The 23110-nt window shown below is 34.3% G+C and overlaps 3 protein-coding genes across 5 annotated transcripts in view; 1 reads left to right on the top strand and 2 right to left on the bottom strand.

Moving 5' to 3' along the window:
* Positions 1-11881, bottom strand: part of LOC106113804 (uncharacterized) — a 101693-nt gene extending 89812 nt beyond the window's left edge. The window contains exon 1 of the mRNA XM_013306787.1: positions 9618-11881. Within this exon, the coding sequence (XP_013162241.1) occupies positions 9618-10095 (478 nt within the window). The 5' untranslated portion in view covers positions 10096-11881. The remainder of the gene's footprint in view (positions 1-9617) is intronic.
* LOC106113806 (RING finger and SPRY domain-containing protein 1-like) overlaps positions 1-19168 on the top strand; it is a 112395-nt gene extending 93227 nt beyond the window's left edge. The window contains exons 2-11 of one of the 3 annotated variants that reach the window (XM_013306790.1): positions 12526-12727; positions 12979-13152; positions 14177-14354; positions 14429-14602; positions 15208-15433; positions 15890-16140; positions 16678-16892; positions 17077-17227; positions 17295-17416; positions 17804-19168. In XM_013306790.1, coding sequence (XP_013162244.1) covers positions 13019-13152; positions 14177-14354; positions 14429-14602; positions 15208-15433; positions 15890-16140; positions 16678-16892; positions 17077-17227; positions 17295-17416; positions 17804-17879 — 1527 coding nt within the window. In that variant the 5' untranslated portion in view covers positions 12526-12727; positions 12979-13018 and the 3' untranslated portion in view covers positions 17880-19168. Of the gene's footprint in view, positions 1-12151; positions 12728-12978; positions 13153-14176; positions 14355-14428; positions 14603-15207; positions 15434-15889; positions 16141-16677; positions 16893-17076; positions 17228-17294; positions 17417-17803 lie in introns of those variants that run through there. The other 2 variants (XM_013306789.1, XM_013306788.1) reach the window with 2 other exon arrangements.
* A 2431-nt stretch (positions 19169-21599) lies between these two features.
* LOC106113656 (GATA zinc finger domain-containing protein 1-like) lies at positions 21600-23059 on the bottom strand. Its single transcript, XM_013306505.1, has 3 exons — positions 22543-23059; positions 21897-22083; positions 21600-21784 (listed from the first exon to the last, which is right to left on the bottom strand). The coding sequence occupies exons 1-3, from the start codon at positions 22702-22704 to the stop codon at positions 21609-21611; spliced, it is 525 nt and encodes a 174-aa protein (XP_013161959.1). The 5' UTR covers positions 22705-23059; the 3' UTR covers positions 21600-21608.
* Between the last annotated feature and the right edge of the window lie 51 nt (positions 23060-23110).

The following is a 23110-nucleotide window of genomic DNA, read 5'->3' as shown; positions in this document are numbered from 1 at the left end:
AATAAACGAATACCTGTAATAATAATAGTAGTTATAACTATTGTACAGACTACTAAATTTAACAGACATTTTTATATTTGTGGATTAGCACTTTTAATGCTATATTTAATCACAAGAAGAAAACGACTAAAGATAACACATTTTCACTGCCACTAAAAGTTTACGTTAACTAAAAATAACCCATTTAGAGTTTTTAACGATGCAGCGTAGTCTTTTAAGCAATGGCCGTTTTAAGGTTGCGTCAGAAACTTTTAAATGTATGTGAAATTCGTACACGGACAGTGTCGAGTCGTTCGCGGCGTTTTTCATGCAGTCGGCACGCTGCCGGCATTTTTAAACGACGACATTGCTGCCGGCAATAAGCAGACTATTTGTAGCTGCCATTGTCGAATACACTAAGCTATCCGACTGCCTTTTATTCCTCGTTATCTAAATAGGTAATAAATAATGAACGAAGCTACAATAGCCTAATGGTTCATCATCAGCTCACTATACGTCCCCACCGAGGGGCTCGGAGCCTACCCTAAGTTAAGGGTGATTAGGCCATAGTCAACCACGCTGGCCTAGTGCGGGTTGGTTGACTTCACACATATCTTTTGAATTTCTTCTCAGATATGTGCAGGTTGCATCACGATGTTTTCCTTCACCGTAAGAACGTCGGATAAATGTACATATGTAAATCGGAAATCGAAAAACACATTGGTACATGGCGGGATTCGAACCCAGGACCTGCAGATTGCAAGTCAAGTGCTTGACCACTGAGCCACCGACGCTCCTCCTAGTTCCTAGCCTAATGGTTAAGGGTACGGATTACCGATCACAATGTCGATGATTCGAATCTCGCCATTCGACTATTGTAAACCATTTCCTAGCACAAGCCTAGAGTTAAAACTCTAGGTTAGTTGGAATGGTACAAGAAATATTAGCAATACACAAAAATCTGCTAATATTTTGATTAAAACAAGAAAATAGAAATCTTGTTTTTCCCTATTTTCTCGGAATTTTCGTTTATGACTCTAAAAATTATTTGTATTTATTTTTACATTTATAATAGTATTTACTGTTGCTTTAAGCTAACCGAGGTATCACATTACGCGACGGATAACGATCCTCTTCGACATAAAATATCTTGATGCGTCACTTGACATCATACCATTGGAGGGAAAATATAAATTTATCTACGTATTTACTTGTATTGCGAGATTTCAATGTTAGATGTGAGATTTTACATAGTACTTACTTCAATAAATTTTGTCTATATTCTAATTCTAGTGCAGCAACAGAATAGATTACAAATACATAAACATGACTAAGCATAAAAGAAATAGACAAGAATAGACTTTTAATATTGAGCCAGCCTTTTCACCGATACAACATAATATTTGTATCCGTATATTTTTCACCATTGATTGTTTATAATACAAAGGGTGGTGTGAAACACAAGGAACATTATCCTCGCTTGATAAAGAGGTGACCGATGTATTGACCTTACGTGAGGTTACCGCCCGTGAATGTACATAGCTCGGCGGCAGTCAATGAACGCGAGAGCCTTGCCAGACGAACAAACTATTTCCACGGTTATAACGTGTTTCACGTTCTAACTTATAAAATATCTAGATTATAAAATCTAAACATAACTTTTTCATAAATAAATAATACTTCTATGTAGAGTTTTGTCATACTAAACTATTTAAATAAACATGAAATAATAATGAAATAAATAAATAATAATAAAAATATATCTGGCGATAGATTTAATATAAAACATAGTACGTTTTTACAATGTCTAGCTTCATTAGATTTCTATCTACGTTTAAAGAAAAAAGATTTTTTTATACAGACGAGCAAGTGGCCACTTGAATACGCGGTAATAGCGGAGCGACCGCTGCCCATACACATTCGCAATCGACGATGGAGGAGACAAACAGAAAAACGATCCCCTTCATCCCTCGCATGCATCCCCTAGTCCGTAAAATAAACTTCCTTGTAAGAAAAGGACAGGAAGGGGACTAAAATTAGGCCCCTTTAAAATACTAAAACATATCCGATATATTTTAAATCGCCCCATACAAATAATAAAAGCAAACTTTGTTAATTTGTAGCTTAATTCATGCGGTCTTTAGTACCATCTTTATAATATTTTTCAGGAGGCGTTCTTTGCGAGGCTATTACTAGAAACGGGTAATTAAGCTTACTCTTACAACCAACAATAATTAAATAATTCCATTTAACAAAACCATCTTCCAATGCAAAGCACTAAAATAATATGCCAGAATTTGCAATGCTACGTAAAATTATAAAATATACACTTGATCTTAAATATACTAAAATTATTGCACATCATAAAAAGAACAACTGTTAGTTTTAAGTTCACTTCAATGTAAAACGTTATTGTTACCCAAATATTGAATTTGAAAATGGAAGCGTTAATATTGTCTTATTTCACGAAATATGTTTGAAATTTTTTGTACGAACAACTGGGAAAAATGCGGCACGCTGAAAATTTTAACGTTCATATTCTGTGTTTTTTGCCATCACGAGTGCGCCACTGGCTGGCGCCTTTTACACATTTAATCGGTATATTGTTAGGGAACAAACTGGTATTTTTGCGTTGAACCAACGTGTCGTTTGTTTTCATTATAATCGTATAACTACCAGGAATAGGCAAACTGAAATTTTGTATTACTAGTTTCTAAAGTTACAGATTTCTAATAATATAAATGCGAATGTTTAGGTGGATAGATGTTTGTTAGAAGACTTCTAATCTTCAGACTTTTATCTTACTGAAATTTGGCATTGATGTAGGACTTAATCTGGAAGAAGACATTGACTTCTAATTATGTTTTTTTTAATTCCGTACGGACGGTAACGGAAAAGTCTAACTATACTTCATAACAATTCCAAATCTGAATATGCACGACGATTATCATGATTTAAAAATATTATTGGCAAGCATTTTTATTTACATCTCGATTAAAGTGTTTAGAGATTCTAGAGAGAGAGATCTACCAAATTTTGTACATAGAAAAAAACATTATAATTATGTCTAAGGATATAATACTTCACTTTTCTACAAAAATAAATGAATGTTTATTAGGTTTGAAAATTGCTTTTCATTGAATAACACTGTATCTGCAACAACTAAGTAATACGTACATTTATTGGTCAATATTGGTTTAGTGGTTATGCAACTCTCGTCTCGAGAATCAACTAATTTGCCAGCGTTAACTTCTCTAATTGAGTTAGCATAACTTCATATAATTTGCTAACAGGTTAGTGTTCAAAATAACACTATTACAAATTCATCAAGAATAGAAACATCATTTGGTAATTAATTAAAAGACATAAATATCTATACTTACTGTAGAATCAGCTGCTTATACAAACCTATGGAGATAAAACTTTCGATTTTATAAATATGTGAACATAACAATCCAATCTTTAACATCATTGAATCCGTTTTGGAGCATATTACAACTTAGAGAACTTTCATACATCTTACTAATAATATAAATAATATTAAGATGAATGGATGGATGTTTGTTTGAAGATATCTCCAGAAAGGCTGAATGGATCTCGACAATATTTTTTTAATAGATGTAGAATATAGTCTGGAAGATCACATAAACCACTAATTATTTTTTTTTTAATTCCGCGCGGAGTTTCGGGCGACAGCTAGCACTCACATATACTCCAATTCAATGGAAATGAGAAGTTAGAAGTTATGTTTACACATTTCACTGGCTGACAGCCCATTTTAGTGTTTATGTTGATACAAACGTGTCTGTTTTTAACAAGTCTGTGATTACAACTTTATAAAGGTTGAAATTGTTTAGAAAGGTTTATTATAATTTCTCATTTTCATTTAATTCAACCATACATATACATATCTACAAACATACGTACCCACAACTCTGCATTACTTGTAAATATTATTATATATCTTAGTATTTCTACGTAGATTGAGCCCGTTGCTATGGTCTACGGTTCTGCGTAGCACATAGCAACGGGCTAACTTTAGTGTTTGGCGTTACTGTTGCTTGAGCGTGTTTTTATCTCCTCATTATAAAACTTGTTAACGCTAATTTTAATGAAACTAATTACTATTCTTGTTTAGTTTTTTTATTAATATTAGCCACCGACAGAGTAATTTTGCCATTTACCAAAAGACATTAAAAAAAAGCAAATGTTTAAAAAAAACAACAAGAGAAATACTTTTCTATTATTCCACAAAGTCTATTCTAAAATAAAATCGACAATGGTACTTAGAAATTTTATTCTGTGAGCGATCTCTAGAGCTTAGCATCTTAGGAAACTATTATTTACTTAAAGAAAATTTTTCAAACTGAACATCAAATACGAACAAATAAAATTGTTAAATTTATAGGAATATTGTCTTATATTTGGTCTTAGGTTTTATATGTGGTTTATTTTAATGGGAATGGTAGCTACTAAATATAAACTTTAAAGTTCCGTACCTCATAGGAGAAAAACGGAACCCGTATAGGGTCACTTTGGTGTCCGTCCGTCTGTCAAGACCCTTTTTTTAATTAATAAAGTGCATTTTCCTATCTTCTTTTCTCGCGCTTTGATTTATCTTGCTAATGTTATAAATCCGAATATTAAGATGGATGGATGTTTGTTTGAAGGTATCTCAAGAACGGCGGGACAGATCGCGATGTAATTTGGCAAGCATATAGAACATAGCCTGGAAGAACACATAGGTTACTAATAATGTTTTATTAATTACCAAGTCGCGGGCGACAGCTAGTATCGGAATATTTTAAAATATAAAATAATTATTATTTCATTCAACATATTAATTTAATGCATATCAAATAGTGACCTCGAATAAGATGCGGCTTTGAAATTTATGCCACTGGGTTACTCGTAGACGACGCTAAGTGATTTGCCCTTCAACTATAAGACGATATTGTCTACATATTATCCACATGCCGCAATGCATACCAATGCACATTCAACTAAATATGTTGTTCATAACATAATAGTTTAACATTTAACGCGTTAATCAAATAACTTAACTAACCATTTTTAATTTCAAAAATATCGATACAACAACAATTATTATTTTGAAAATCATTTAAAAATCTTGCTTTGGAATTACGTAAAAGCATATAAATAAATTCTAATTACAAGCAACAATTGCTGGAATTAATGCAGCGCGGAAACCATTAAGCCTCTTTCCGAGGCATTCGCTTATGAGACAATGCATTTATTATCTACTTTAGCCTTGAAACGAGAAACTGAAAAATATGAATTCTTATTTTCATTTGTTTCTTACTTATAAATGTCAGCGCAACTGGAAGCGAATAATTTCTTAGTTCTATTTTATATTTTCTATACGCTTTTCGATTATACTAGGTTTATAAGCGACTAGAAAAAGCCCGACTGACTGTCTAATTTAAATTTTACTATCCATCTGTTTAGGTTTAAAAATATGTAGATATGAAGATTATCTATCGATTATAAAAAATTGCAGGAAATTGGTTGGATATACGCTAGTAAAAAATAAAAATGTGTTGATAAAATTACGTCTACTGATTTATAACGCGATAAATGAAAAATTTAAAAAGGAAATTTATGGCGAGAAAGTGAGTGACACTATCCGCCGGCGCCGACCTAGACAAGTTTTACCATATTAATGAAATACTGAGGAAGGGCAGTATTAAGAGCACGCGAAAATAACGTGCATGCATGCATAGCATGTGCATGTATGAAAGGAGCGAGAGACCAGTCAGCCCATTGGTTGAAATTCGACCATAACTCATTTTTTATTTTAGATTAAGAATAGCTTTATATACTTCATCTCCACATTTACTTTAAATGTCAAAAATATTAATCCATTCTTAGGAATTTCCGTTAAAAAGGTTACATAAATCGCTTCGCCTGTTAATGTTAAGATGACAATGGACATTTCAAAATTATTAATGGAATAATGGAATAAATGATTCCAAAAAATTGTAGTTAAAAAAATACTGAGTTAACAACTGATCATTGGAAATAGTCAATAAAATGTGACAACCGATTGCAGTCCACTCGAATGTAAAACGGCCATTTACCGGTTTCACAGAAGTGAATTTCCGGCGGCGAGACTATTCACGTAACATTTCCTCTCGTATGTCAATAAGTGCTTCAAAATACAACTCTGTAAACGGGATAAGCAAACGGGTCGGGCCACGAGAAATACTCGTTTGTAAATGTGTTCTTATTACCTGGCCCATTTAGCTCTCCGCGTTCAGACCAAGGAACCGGGTCACACAGACGACACGCCGGTTAACAAAGATCCTGCTTTTTGTCACTGCGGTTAATCGTAACTATATTTTTTAATGTTGTACTTGTACTGGGTAGATGCAAACAAGTAAAAGTAGACGAACGATATTGTTTTTCAATCGCAAGAGTTTAAAGATTTACCCATAGCTTTTCGGCATTTAAGGTAAACAGAAAATAATACAAAAGATAGTGTTATGGGTTTGTATTGTATTTCTATTTCATTGTTTAATAGTACAATGAAATAAAATAATAATTGCAACAGAAAAATGTGGTTCATTGTAGGACATTATTTAGTTGTTTAATTTTTTTTAACACCACAACAGGAATATTTAACGAATTAAATTTACAAAACAATGACTTATAAGAACTCGGATTATATAAAAACATTTTTTACATTTTAGCATTGATTACAGTCGCGTAAATTCGGTAACATTTTTAAATTAATATTGAATTACCCAATACTATTTTAAAAAAGTTCTTTTTATACTATCAAATGTCTTTTTTAAATTGTTTAAAATATTAATATGTTAAGATATAAACAAGTAATTATTTAATGTTTTCCCCAAGTTTTTAAATCTCAGGTTTTTATTTAAGCTTTTCCTTTAACACAACATTTCTCATTTTGCTTCGCTCAAAAACATCATAGGTTGCAATTGTGGAATACCTTTCAACGCAAATTAAACCGGGATTTTTGTCCTAGATACAAGACACGGCGAATTGGAGCGAACTAGCGACGTATTCGCTTAATGTCATAAACTTTGTCTATACAATTTTTTTCACAATACTTCCTCGTTATAGTTTACTGAAAATTGTGACTATTAGAGAAGAAAAGATTTGATCGCCATTTTTCTCAAAATATCTATGGAAAAGTTTTTTTCTATCAATCGTTTACGAGATACACGAAATTCTTCATTGTATAGTAAGATCCATTCCATTGTACTAACTTATTTGAGATTTTCATTAGATTAAATATATATATATATAAATTTTTAGCAAAATATTTTTTAACAATTATGTTATCAGACAGATGTATAGGTAATGTTTAAAGGCAATAATCAAATTTTCCATTGAATCCAGGGACCGCAATTTTAAACCCAATTGCGATTCCTAAAAAATATATACGAAACTGTTTTCAGAATGGACCTTCCATTCTGAAAACAGTTTCGTTTATTTTTATACTAGCTGTCGCTCGCGACTCTTACTCGCGAGAGAAACTTAATTAGTACCTGTGTCCTTCCATAATATGTTCTGCTGGGAAAGTTCAGTAATAGTAAACCTTCAAACAAACATCCGTCCATGCATCCATCCAAACGTTGACATTTATAATATTAGTAAGATTAATTGTTGAATACGAATTATTTGAAAAAAATTACTATGGAAGATCAAAAGCTTAAGAGATGAACCCCGACCGTTATATGCATCGCATCATTCAATCATTGTTCAATGAAAATAAAGGAAATAAAAACTGGCAAAGTGCATTTCGGAATCACGCACCGAGTGTTCCGTACCTACCTTTAGATATATAAGTAAAATATACTATATTATAAGTTATGGTCAAAATTTAAGGTTTTCGTAATTTTTCCTTTATGTGTGCTAAAAGTTGCTTTGAACCAAATTTCATGATTCTGAGTATCCTGTAGATTTTGATTCCATTACGAGTGTCGGCTTAGAAGATTTTCTCACACCTCCGAGGATATAAATTCCAGCTTGATAATTCCACCCGTTTCTCAGAAAATGGCTGTGCACGGAACCACAAAAATGAGATGGAACCCATTTATGAGAAACTCGCTCGACAAAGCGAAATTACTTTGCAGCATGCCGCGACTGCAAACTCAATTTAAATGTTAAGAAAGCGCGGTGACACTTGCTTTCAATTTATGTAAACTTGTGCATTGCACCTCAAACTACTTAACAAAAATACTATTCAAAAGTGATGGTTTGCCGACTGTAATATCATACTGTGGCCTAAACCTAAAAGACCATTTTGACTAGTGAGCTGTCGTTCGGTTCGAATTCTACCCCGAAGTATATTTTGCCTTAAGTATTTTTAGAGCGTCGGTGGCTCAGAGCAATTGACTTATAATCTGCAGGTTCTGGATGCGAATCTCGCCGTTTACCAATATGTTTTTTGATTTACATATGTCGATCTATCCGTCGTTGTTACGGTGAAGGAAAACATCGTGATGCAACCTCCACATATCTTCTAATAAATTCAAAGATATGTGCGAAGTTAACCAACCCGCACTGGGTCCGCATGGTTGACTGTGGCCTAGTCACGCCGTAATAGGGCAGGCTCCGTGCCCCTCTGTGGGAACGTTCAGTGAGCTGGTGATGATGATGATGATGAAGTATTTTTTACATTATTGGTAGTCAATCATTTTTATAGATCTTATGATGCCTAACTAGGTTAAACTTTGTAGTATTTTGGTTTTTACAAAATTTAATTACCAACATTTTTGGCAGCTCGCTTAACTGTGGAGCACATTGACAGTCTCAACCAATACCAACGAAATTTTTAGTCGTTTGATAGATATTGTCATCCAACTTAGTATTAATTTGGAAAGTATAATCGAGTCTGCCTTTCAACCTTGACTGAGCAAGTGAACATCTTGCCACTTGTTCAAATCTCTATATATTTCTCATCTTGTATATAAATATGCAGTCGGTTTCACGATCAGGATGTTATTAACAGTTCTTTTCGTTTTCTCTTACTGTCGCTCAAAGTTTGTCTGCATGCTTTAAGTCATCTGAAATGTAAACTGGGTATTTAATGTAGGCCATTCTTTTACTATTAATTTTTAGGTGTTCTCTGAAAACGTAGAAAACAAGCCTCAAGTGGTCTCAATGTGCATCTTCATGAGGTCGCTATAGAACCTACAACGACCTCAACTGACGCGTGTAAATTTGTGACAAGTTACCATCTTCAGCGTAGCGTATTACTGATATTATCGCTTCAGCCTCCTTTAATTGCATTACGTTTATTACATCGATTATGACAACATTAAGCATTTTGGCTGAGGCACGCGAAGCATTGACATTGGCGCATTGGATATGAACAGTCGCAGTGCTTTTCCAACACAAGTCTTATTGTATCAATAATTTTATTATAATTTTAACCCTTTAGTATAAAATAAATAACGTTTAATTTTCTTTAGCCGCTTGCAAGATGTTGGTGACATCCAGAGCATAACTAGAATTGTGGCGGCAGGACTATAATGCCGTGACAGTGATAAGGGACCTAGTAGTGGAACGAGATATATGATACAACCACTGGACAAGGTCGAGTGGACATTCGCCCTTGGCAAGGACGTTAATGTATGACTCACCGAGTGGCTGGTGTAGAGCTGCGTGTGCGTCGCAGTCGGCACAGATCGCAGAGCGCAACATGCGTTCCCGCTGCAGCCGACGCAGCAGCTGCAGGTGTTGCGGCGTAAACACCGTGCCAGAGCGTTCGCCCACCAGCAGTACATCACCAGCCTCCCACCAGGCCTGCTCCCGCAGCGTCCCGTCGCGATTAAACAGCCCCATGTCTTTGTAACCCTCGGGCGGGCTGAGGGCCCCTGGCTCCTGCTCCTGGTATCGCTCGCATGCACCACATCCCGAGCATTCCTCGTTTTCATCCTCATCAGAATATCCGCACTCATCTCGGACTACAATAATATAATCAGCTTCAAAAAATTCGTTTGCACTCTCATCAAAAACAACCCTGTTTTTTTTGGGTTTGTTTCCTTTTTTGAGTGAAGACTTTAAGTTTTCGTGATCCTTGTTATGGCGCGTATCACGAGCGGCGCGGTCGCCGCGCATCGTCGCGTCTTGTCACGGCGCGGGCGAACGCCAGAGTGCCGGAGTGCCGGAGTGCCGGAGAACGGCGAACAATCACGGGGGCTACCGAAGGCGGGCGGTTCGTCGTCGACGACTGCAGCGCCGCGACCGCCCTATCGATCGCTCCACCGTCGAACCGCGCCACGATGCCCGACGGCGTGACGTGACGCCGCCACGCCGCCACGCCACCAGGCCGCAAACGACACAACACCGACACCATGCTACACTCGCTAATAAACATCTCGCATTCCACATGCTTCCAGTTAGACACATTGGCAGTATTGGGCACAAGTGAAAAAAATCGGGCTATGCTTAAAGTTAAGTTAAAGGCGAATACATTCGATCGACAAAGTGGAGTCACCAGTTTGCGGACGTCGGTGATTTGGTGACCATGTTGATAATAGCGTGTGACATCATCTCCCTGGCCTTATACCACTCAAGTGGGGTCGGCGGCACAAGTTTTATAAATCTTACTGTGTTGGCTTAATTTTCACAGTAGGCTAACGTGTGATCATTGCGTGTGTAATAAAGTTTTGTGAAACTTTTTACGCTTGATGTAAAGAATTTTATCTTTACATTTTATACCATGGACGTCAACAAAATACCGATGCCTAAAATCCCTATAGATCCTCAAAACTACTTGTCTTTATTTCAGTAATAAATTATACTAAGTGTTGATAAGCGTTCCGTTAGGAATTAAAGGAAAAGTGGGTGGTATGGGCGGACGCCCACGGTCTCGCGCTCCATGGAGCCTCGCGCCTTGTAGTTACACCCATAAATATATCATGCCAAAAATTTAAGTTTCTAAAACACCAAAATCTATCAATCATCCGCCTTGGATTAAGATTTGTATAGAAAATCACAATCTCCAAAATGAACATTATACTTGAAACAATTTTTTTATATACTATACTGACCCTAAACATTAAATGACGCTTACTACAATACATTAGTGAAAACTATATCCGAATCGGTTAAGCCGTTTTTTAGATTAACGCCCACAAACACACAGACAAATTGACAAATTTTTAACAATCTTTGTTTAAAGTACGCCAGTATCAATAAAAGTCACTTTTTACATTTTCAAGTATTTTAATTTTTAATATAAGTAATAATGAATGGCATCAAAAACTCCGTCCACAATTACCTGCATACAAATATAATCAGCAGCATCTAACAGCAATCAACCTGCATCCACTTGCAATCACCCAAAACCAACTGTAACCAACGATAACCACCTGCTATCACCTACAACCACCTCAATGCACCTACAAGCACTTGCAACCACCTGCCCACATACAACTGCGATATTATAACCCATATTTTATGCGAGACTGTTCTCTATATTTGCGTCAAATTTCAGTAAGATGTGATAAACCGTAGTGGAGCTATCGCTTAAATATATAGAAATGTATGTCCCACGTGAACCTGATATTTTTCGGGATTTAAAAATATCCCATGTGCAATTTAAGACTATGTTCTATGTTTGTTCCAAATTTCAATAAGAAATATTGAAGTATAACGCACAACACTTATCAAGTAAATATGTAAAAGTAAATATATCCCACGGGTATTCCCGTACACGTTTCCGGAATTCATAAGGTAGGTCACGTTTTCTGTCAGACTGCGTTCTGCATTTACACCAAATTTCATCAAAATCCGTTTCGCCGTTTTGGAGATACCTAATAGCAAACAACCCATTAAGAATGTTAAAATATACAGGCTACTAAAGTCCTCTATTATTAATCATAACTATTATTTAATTAAAGAGCACCCAGAGTATGTATATACGTTGCACAATTTTTTTATATTTAATTTTTTAAAAACGTATTGTAAATACGTAATATAGTGCATACACTAGTAATTATTTTCTTTAAAAAAAATATTTTTGATTTCGTATCGTTCCGTGTTTTTAGATTAACTTAAATAAGAACCAAATATTTAAAAAAGTGCGCCCATACCATTAAGATAGAACATACGCCTTTCTTTTATTTTACATGTATAATATCAACGAATTTATATAAATAGGAGGCAACAATTTCTTTCAATTTAAATATATTTTGTATGAAAAATTACGGAAGGAAGTCTTTCTAAGCTTGAGTAAAATACACTTTAAGCAAAATAAAGTTTTATTAACTAGTACGAATTACATAATAAATAAGTTAACAAATAACGTGCAACAAGTGACAGATGTTTAATAATTTTATAGTTAGAAAAGGGTATTTTTATAGTAGCCACCCGAAAATAAGAGTCAGGCTCAAAGGCCTTGACGCCACGCGATAGTCTTTACAAAATCAATAAATTAAACCATAAACAAGCGAAAGAGGAGCGGCAGCCCAGTGGCTAGGTCGCTTCTTGATAGTGACAGTAATAGCTTCGTTTAGAAACAAGCATAGTTCGACTTTCCTTCAGCGTTACCGATTCCTACCGACACTACCAAAATGGCGGAAATCAAATTGGCACAAAATGCCACAGATTAAAGCCTGCCTTGACTGTGGATGTCATTGTAAATGACGGCAGAGTTGGACGAAGCTAGTAGGAGGTAACTTTTAAATAAGAATATTCTAGCCAGAAGCAAGTAAAAGGTGCAAGTACGCAGCAGGAATAAGTTAAGGTAAGAAATAATTTATTATCCCTGCAATTATTTTTATCTTAACAAAAAGTCTCTGGTTTAATTATATGTAAACGAAAAAGGTAGATATTGCATTTTCTTTCAAAATATAATAAATGTATGATGCTAATTTGCGATTCTATGTGTAAGGACTTTAATCAATATTTCCAACTCTAATTCTATGGTTTTATAGTTAAAAATATCTATACAGTTAAAAGTATATCAATAATTCTCTTTACATGTGAACTGTTAAGCCAAATGAATCAATAGAGGCTCTATAAAAATTTACACAAAATGGAAGGCGTAATGGAGCGTTTCAGCAACTATGAGTATCTGCATAGGTCAAGACAGATTGGAGTTTGGTCACCACAGATCATATCAAATGTGGTTTTGCAAATATTACAAAAACTAAGACCAATAAATACAGTGTAAGTATTATTCATACCTACAATTGCGGTAATTTTCCTTTGTTGAACCAACCAAGATTATTTCCAAGTTGCATAATATAATTGAATGTGTATAAAATAGATTGTTTAAATTTCTTATATTTTTGTCTTTATCAAATAACCACACCTCAATAGCAAAGTGGTTGCAAATGTATTGGCTGGAGATTAAGGAAATGATTCACTCTCTTCTTAAAAATCCTAAACTGTAAATGTAATAGTGTGCCTGTCCTCAACACTAAAATAGTGAAATAACTGCTGCCCATAGACATTTGCAAAAAGATGAAAGGTTGCAAAATGGATTGAAATATGCCGCCATTGTAGTCATTGATAACTCAACCAAAATTGATGACCTGCAAATCAGCTTATGAGCTTACCTATGGTTAACTGGTTCATAGATGATCTTGATTAGAACCCGCAAAGAGTTTTTGAGTCATTAATTACTATCTGGCTCGCATAAAGTACATCAAATTAAGGCATGGCCGCCAAAGTAATAGTTTCTTAATAGTTCAATCCTAATTGAGCTGAACTTTTGAGTGGATCAGAACTTATCTCTGCGTGTCTACACCATTGGCCTTATTTTTACCAGTTGTGGTTCTCTTGTAATATTTCACTAACCAGTCAATTTTCTCGGTCTTAACTTAAGTGAGTGGTGTGATTTTTCTTTCCGTGAATTGAAATGAAAAAATTAAGTATCAAATACCAGTTCTCTGCCCATAGGGGAAAAATAACAAAATTATTTTAGTTTTAATGGTTTTTTATATCTATAAATGATTATGACTAAAAACAATAATATAAAGATGATACAGTACAGAATACATTACTTACAATATACCTACCTGACGTTAACCGATTAGCTATCAAAGAAAATTAAAAAGCTATATAATTTTTTAAATATGACTATTATACTATAAAATACTTACATTTTTATTACTTTACATCTTTAGCCGGTACGGATATTTGAAGCCGATCTTTTATTTATGTAAAAAATGTGTCTCTTTGTTTGTAGGAGACATGAATTGGATGTAATGGTGAAATTCATTTCCCACATTTCTTTGGTTGAAGCCAATTGGCTGTCAATAGTCAGCAGTGTAATGAGAATCATGCCTAATGATATTTACACAATGAAAGCGATCGTAATAATTATGCGCGCTTTGCCAAGCCCACAACTGACCACACTCAGTACGGTATGATATTGTCACAGCTATAAACATATTATGGTTTTTTGCTTGAACAAAAGATTAAAATGAAATGGTTTCAGCTGCTGCATGACAGATTCCGTGTGACCTGTGCCCGCGCTGTGGCAGCCGACTTCGTCATTAGAGTTGAGATGAACATCTGCATTGTGCTCAACTGCTTAGCTGAAAAGCTAGCAGGAAATGGCAGCACACAAATATTCACTTATGATGTCTGCGGCTACTTATGCCACATTTTTGTAAGTACTAACTTATGTACACTTTTTTTTATGAACAAGCTTAATAATTGGCTTTCATACCATTATGCCTAATTTATTTACAAAGAATAAAATGTCAAATACAAACTTTGACATCTTTTAAAAAGAATCAAATACAACCTTTGGGTTTAAACAATGTCTACCTCTAGAAAGCTTTAAATATGTCCATTAATTATCACTTTGAATAGTTAATGTAGCATATCGCTATTGCTCTAATAGATACTGATCCTTTGCAATACTGTGATGAAGCAGAAGACAAAATTTTTATTACTAAGTGTGATTGATGCCGGATGTTAAATTTATTCTTATCATCCCACTGTTCTTAGCCCTTATGTTCATTTTGTATATTACATACAACTTTATAAAAATATACGATCACTGTAAAATAATTTTTAACTTTGTTTTTTGCTTTACTTCAAAAAAGAAATCTTGCCACAATAAGGGTTAAACTAAGAACATGTGGGAAGATATACTAGAAATGAAAAAGGTAGTGTACTTTTTCGGTTTCTCTCGTCGAGTTAATTAACGTAAGCAACACAAACTACTAAAATATTAAAGATAATCATGACAATCAATTTCCTTTATAGTTGAATACTAAAGGTCATAATGACCAGGAGTTGCAAATGAGAGCTTTGCTTGCACTTGAAAAATTCTCCATCATGGCAGATAACAAGATGCTGATTGTGAATGCACTTTCACTACAAGGAAAAAGTTACTTATCTGATTTGGAGATTTACTTAAGACACAATGCTGGGCAATATGCTATTCGCCGCGAATTTCTGTTTTGCGTCAGATGGGCGCTGGATAACATTTGTAAGAGATAATCATACTTTTTATATTAATTAATTTTTAGTTTGCATGTAAGCAAGAGTAGATGTGTAATCTACTTCGAGATAACTTAAAAACTACTCCCCTAGATCAAGATCTTGGCTAGCCAAGATTTGGCGACGTCCTTGCATGTATATACAGTCAGCATCTTCCAGCGACACAATGTTTATTACTTTTTAATTAGGTATACTTCCAATGGACGATATTTAATGATAAATGAGGCCAGCTTTTTATTTATATCTGTTATAACCATGACCTAACTTAACTTATGGCAAGAGATGGTTCTCTGCATCAAATGTCACCGCTGCACAGCAGAGAGCTAAACCGTTTACCATATAATGTATTCTAGACATTATTCAAAGCTTCAATTATAAGATAATACATATATATACATACATACACACATATATCATACATATTTATAAGATGTTTTACTTACAGTTCTGAAACCGGGCAGACAATTATCCTTCCGTACTGTAAACTTATCGCCAATAAATGGTCTACTTAAAAACGATAGTGGAAATATTTTTATCAAGTATTCGCCGGATCTCGCGGAAATTAGAAATGATACCATATGGTCTCAAACACTGCACGGAACATGTGAGGTGGATAAGAATATATGGTTCTATGAGGTCACCCTGGTGACCAATGGTGCCATAACAGTTGGCTGGGCAACTACCGGCGCTGACAAGGTAACTATGACTTTATTTTCTTAAATACTAGCTGAATCCAGGATATGTAATAAGCAAGTATTAAAAAAAAATCAGTGAAGCGGATTAATCATTTTATGGGCCAGTGGTTGACAAACATACAGAAATTTATATGTATATACAAAAATCATCTGGAACTAGGTTCATTGTCTGAGTGCATCGGACAACCTCCATAAGTTAGAAATGGTATGGAAAAAACATCTATCAACAAAAAATATATCGGTCCCTTGGACTCGTACTTATTTAGGTTCCACTGGATATATATGGGCATAAATGCGTCTAGTGTTATTGAATTAATGTTGTAGTTTTCACACAAAACATCCATTTTACAATAGAAGCAAAATGCATACATGCAAGCGTGGGAGTGGGGTACTTGACCTAGTTATTGTACTCTATAAAAATTATTGTTGTTTTAGTACCAATTTTTCTTTACGTTTGCGTGAGTTCATTGAGAATATTATGTATTACGATATAATAACTATCTCGTTTCTGAATCGATATCTCTCTGGTATATTACAGAATAGGCCAGTGGGATGGGATGAACTTTCGGTGGGCTATGACGGCAGGAGGAGAGTACTATGGCATTGTGGTGCCGCATATTCGATCCCTATGGGATCGTGGAGGCCGGGTGACGTGATAGGTTGCCTTCTGAACATCACTAAGAGGAGGGTCATTTTCTATATGAATGGGAGGGAAACCTCTGTTTCTAGCCATGATTTCTTTACTGACAACAAGTAAGTCTAATTATGAATGAACTTTATAACATACTTCTATATATTTGATTTATCTATATTAAATAAAGATGTTTCGATAACAGCAAAAACATTACCATGGAATATAAAATAACATTTTCTTTTACTGTATAGAGGTGTAAGGAAGTTTTATTTTCAAACTATGCTATGTACGCGTTGGTTTCAGGAATTCGAGGACATTCTTCCCGGCCATTACAATGTCGGCGTTCCAACAGTGCCGTGTAAACTTGGGACGGGAGCAATTCCGCTGCCCACCGGAGGCTGTTTACTACTCCACGCCTAGCACTGTCGGTCACCTGACGCCTCAGCAGAGGATGGTAATATGCGTATTGATTGAGGTGGTGTGAGGTGTACTGTGTATATTAACACGAGGCGATGCGACAGATCTACGGGATGCCGCGGCACGCGATGCAGCAGCAGCAGGCGACGTACAACGCGAGCGAGGACGCGTGCGACATCTGCTGCGACCTCGTCGCTGACGTCACGCTGCACCCCTGCGGTCATCGGTGAGTCCTCCCCACCATTCTTTTACCTTCACCGCTTCACCTTCACCACTTCACCTTCACCACTTCACCTTCACCACTTCATTTACAATCATATTTTTACAGAAGAACTCTCTAAATATGACGTGTATTTTTATTTGAGACTTATTTAACACGTTCATTGCCACCGATTCGGTGACTAGCCTGCGAATACCGTAATGTTGTGAGTAAAAATCTTAGTAGCATTAGTAGTGTAAACACAATGAAATTATTAAATAATTATAAGGCAACTTTACATGTTTGTATATTGGAATTGCAATATTATTGCACTGGATTATGACAGCAGTAATTGAAATATGACACATAGCAATAATTATGTGATTTAATAATATTTTTTTGTTTTTTTTTCAGTACACTTTGTTTTGCATGCTCGATGAAAATCGTTTCGTGCCCCGTGTGCAGAGCTATCATCAAGGAAAGACGTTAAATTGATTTTAATTATTTAATCAATCAATTTAATCTTTTAATGCAAGTTTACTACATACATTACATATATTTACAGTTCCATACATTTAGAATTGACATAAGTCAAAACTATGTAGTTACTATTATAGAATGCATTTATGCAACATAGCGATATAATACAGCCATAGAGGCCTAATCTTAATTTTCCTCGTAAGAAAAGGATGGGAAGGGGAATTGTTTTGGCAGAAGGGATAATATTCTCTTTCTGTGTGTCCCCAACCCTATTGATTAAATTTAGGCAACCCATCTCCAGGTGCCAATTTCTAAGGGCAGCGGTCATTTTGCTGTCAGTAAATCAAGGTGGCTGCTTGCTCTTTTGCCAACTAGTAATGTAGAAATACACATTTATATATGTATCTTGATATCTTTAACTATACATATGGGTTATGAGTTCATTTTTTTCACGATTATCAGAATGTTAATTTTGAATATACATGATCTTAACCAGAGTGTGATAGGTTGGGTTATAACTGAAGAACAGATTTGTGAAAAGTGCCATACAATAAATTTCTTGTTATATTTGCACTGATGAGACTAAAGACATTTTTTTATTTATATTTAAAATCTTAAGGATACCAAAAATTCCTTTATTTTCTATCTCAATGTAAGACTGAATGGTTATTATTATTTCGACCTATTTTTCAATTTTAATTGATTTAAAATCTTCAAAATATATTGATAAGTACATTTTACCATTAATTAGACTATGTATTTGAAACTGATATTATTTATTTGATTATTTATTGTAAAAAGTATTACAATAAATTATTAAATAAATACATTACTATATTGATATGATTAAATCTTAAGAAATTGTATTAGTTTTGATTGATACTTCAATTTAAATATATGAAACAAGTCATCAATGTATTTAGAAATATCGTAGAAATATAGTAGTGTTGTCGACTCAGGAACTAAGCACTTGATATGTAATCCGCAGATCCTGGGTTCGAATTTTATGTACTAATATGTTTTTCCATTTTAAATTAGCATGATATGTAATGTAATCCTCTTATGGTGTGCAAGTGATGCAAACTGCACATATCTTAGAATAAATTCAAAGATATGTGTTAAGTCAACCAAATGTTATTGGGCTAGCATGGTTGACTATTGTCTAGTCAAACCTAACTTAGGATAAGCTCCGAGCCCCTCAGTGGGAATAGATAGTAAGCTAATGATGACATTAATATTATCTGTTTATTATAAGAAAAATCACTAATTTATTATTTGGCTTTAATATTTTTTATGAAATTATTTTGCTGGTTATGTTTTTGAATTTATAAAATGTTTTTATTCATTAAAGTAGTTATAAAAATATATGGCTTTTTTATTTCTGATTCTTGAATAATTATTAATAGATTTAACTATATCTATAACATCTCTCCCAAAGACATTTAACATATGTAGGATGTTTGAATAAGAACATAAGAACGTTTAACAGTGGTAGAGCCCGCTTTAACATCTTCGCATGAATCGGCCCGGCTCGCCCGGTGAAATACCACAACCACACAGAAGAAAGGCGTGAAGTGGAAGCAATTGCGCGTTTCGTCTGATGAGTGTGTGTCCCGGAGGCCTAATTTAGTCCTCTTTCCCTTCCCAGGCTTTTTCTTATAAGCAAAGGATGGGAAGAGGAAGTGGACTTTCCGGATCAGAGGATGCATGAAAAGGGAAGATATTTTATTTCTGTGCATCCTCTCCTCCATCGATTAAAGGTAGGCAACGCATATACAATTGCGTATGTCTATGGGCAACGGTCACTTCGCTATTTCAGGTGGCCGCTCGCTCTTTTGCCACCTTTTGATATATAAAAAAAATATTGTTTTTAATATTTAACCCAGATTGCGACCTTACGGACTACTATACATTAGTGATCAGCGCCCACAAACACAGACATAAGTACAACAATTATTGGTTTGAGTTTTTATCACATTTTCCATACCCAGTTAAGTACATTTTAAATATGTGTAAAGGTTTGCGGAAATACAAAACTTTTGTAGGTTATATTTTCATAAAGCGCTTAATAGATAATATTTCTCAGCTTCGAAGAATTAAATAGACAATCGTAAGATTTTCAAATGGCTAAGTATTATAAGTAATACGATCAGTAAATGATTCATAAACAGTCCGGGTCAAACAAAGTAGTAAAACAGTACAACAAAACAAATCCCAAAGCGTCAACGTCAAGTTGGAGGAAAGCGTCATTGACAGCTGACATTTGTAGGGATGGGCGTTTATTCATAGAACTTGTTGAAGCACCTATTTTTCGCCGTCGTGCACTTAATTTCTGGATATCTGTTCACTGCTTTTTTAAAAGTAGTATAGTATAGTATGTACTTTAAAATTATGTTATAAAATCAAAATTAATGTATTAAATCACATAAAATGATACACAAATGAAATAAATAAAAAACATTTGAAGTTAGTAAGTAACCGAATAATTCTGTAGCTTGGAACGTAAAGGTCTTCTACGCGTTATTGATTATTAGGTATGCTGCATGCTAGGGATGCTGTGCGCAAGTGCGCTAGACTGAAAGTATTGATTAGCGACCTGTTAACTACATATGTATATATTATATATCTTTACAAAGGCAAGATGTTGCTATAACACTATATATGTTATATTTAAAGAAACGCTACTATATACTAGACAAAATTCATAATTATTCATCTAGCCTTCTGAAATAATTGTAATCGCTTAATGACTAGAAAGATTCAACTGAGATTGTTGAGTACTGCTCCAAACCAAACTATAGACTGGCTAGCAGTAATTTATGCATAGAATGCTCTTGAATCCTGTGACCATGTACTAATCAGTGTACATGAGGAGAATAAAAGACTGTTAAATTCCCAAATTAAGTTTATTAAAATCAACATCAAAATAAATTTGTTAAGGAGTAATAAATAAAACTGCCCTTTGCAAATTGAATGTTTCTAAAGGTATGGTTAGGTAGTATAGATAATTAAGAAACAATACATCAATTATCACAACAAAGAGAAATGAATATTAACAATAAACGCCAACAGTACAATGACATTTTATGACAAGTACAAAAAGTGTTTCTTATAAAATACAAAACATGTAGGTAGCCTTAAAAAATAACAATGATAGTTTCTGTCAGCACAATACAAAAGAAATATGATAAGTCTTAAAATTGAAATAATGACAGAGTAGAAATTTCTCTAAGTTTAAAGCTACACTTATTCTTATACACTTAATGTTTTTGAAACATTTACTAGATTGGTATGATTCTTACAGATAGAAGAGAATGAGCTTTGGTTAAATATTGGCAACAACTACTTGTTGTCTTAAATTAAGTTTTTTTTTTCATATTGCAAAAACCCCAGCCAAAACACGAGTAGGAAATAAAATAAATCAGTGTATCAACTACAAACTTTACTTAGTGGGATTTAAGACAACAGTATTCTTATATTTAAATAATAAATAATGTGAGTAAAAAACAAACAATAAACTACATTATTCTATTCACCAATTTAATTGAGTTGGTAGTTAGAATTAAATAAATATTAAAATATATCTAGGCTTGCCGATTCTTAAAGTCCAATAACATATAAATAATTTTCTTATTTTAAATTAACCACAATAATCACAGAAGAAAAATAATTATAATAATACTGAATCAACTTATTCAATAAATGATGCTAGAGGGGTATTATTACAATCATATGCATATTAAAAAAATCCTTCTCCCGCATTACGCAGAGCCGAGACGAACTCCTCATAGAACAGATCTCCGTCATCATCTTCGGCAGCGGCATGCGCATATTCATTGTTCTTGTAGTAATCAGTTGGAAGTTGCATGATGTATTTCATAAACTCCAGCTTGCATGGTGTATCATCTTCAGACCCTGAAAAATACTTAACGTTAGTTATCAATTTTTTTTTTTTAACATTTGTGAAATATTGATTTCAGATTGATTATGAAGTAATACATATTAACATAAGACATAATTTATTTACCGAAGACATAAGTAGAGGCATGGAAACCCTGCTCCGGAGGAGGGCTATCAGAAGTCGGCACAAGCCAGGTCACAAAAGCACTGACTTCATCTTGATAGCGGGTGAGGAAGCCACGGATCTGCGCGAAGTGGATCTGGCCACGCCCATCCTCCATTGATACTATGGCCCCACGCCGCATGTGCACATTCTGTAAACAAAGAAGTACCTTAAATACTGTTTTTAGTTATTAACACAAGCTGAAAAAAAATTACATCACAATAGAAAATATGAAAAAAAAATTCAGACAAAAAAAAATTAAATGGACTTGTTAATTTTGAGGAATTTCCATAATTGAGAATTAATCTATACTCAAAGAACCTTGTTATCTCCATTTTAAAACGATAGAATTTTAAGGGAATTGTTACACAAAATGGCGGATTTATATTATTTGATACTTGGCACTTATTTAATTTTGATATCACAAGTTTAAATACAACATAATAGCTTTAATTAAACATACAAAAAATAAAATCAAAATAAATGATAAAAGGTTTTCCAAATGTTCGCATTAAGTTTTAAAATAATTTTCAGAATTTTTAGTAACAAGTGAAGCCAAATCCAATAAAGCATAATTTAAGCGTTATTAATTAAATTATAATAGACCTACCTGATAAAGTACAGATTCACTGTATTCCCCGGCGGCAGGAGCATGAAGATGTTCGAAGAATTTCGGGAGATGCGAGCAATCTTTGCATATTTGGCCGTTTGCGCCAATACGCCAAAGTACACCATTAGCGTTATTACAACTCACGCAAGTTGGTTCAGGCATGTTTAATATCTTCCTGATTTTCTCTCCTTATTTTACAATAACTGCTGAATTGAACACCACCTCTATTCCGCAGCGACTCCAAAGACAATTTGGAAAATCAATACGAACGTGAGCCGGGCCCAGACACAATAATCAATAATGTTATTTGGTGGGTATGGATTCAAAACTTTTTGCCATAAAAACTATAACTCTTTGACGTCGTAAAAATAATTTGTAATTACGCCATAGATGTAGGGTAGAATGATTTAGACAGATACCGACTTTTGTATGTTGAATAAGTCAGCGCTTCACCGAGAAATAGGTTTTTAATTATGGAATTCATTAACGAGTTAAACTTGTAAAATGTGTATTCTTACTTACGACAAACTTAACACCTACCCACCCTTAGAGAGGCGCTGTTGTAGCG

This window comes from Papilio xuthus, unplaced genomic scaffold (genome assembly GCF_000836235.2).
Source record: "Papilio xuthus unplaced genomic scaffold, Pxut_1.1 DF828177.1, whole genome shotgun sequence".
NCBI lineage: Eukaryota > Metazoa > Arthropoda > Insecta > Lepidoptera > Papilionidae > Papilio > Papilio xuthus.
Note: the sequence above shows the minus strand (reverse complement) of the source record. Positions and strands in the feature narration are given on the sequence as shown.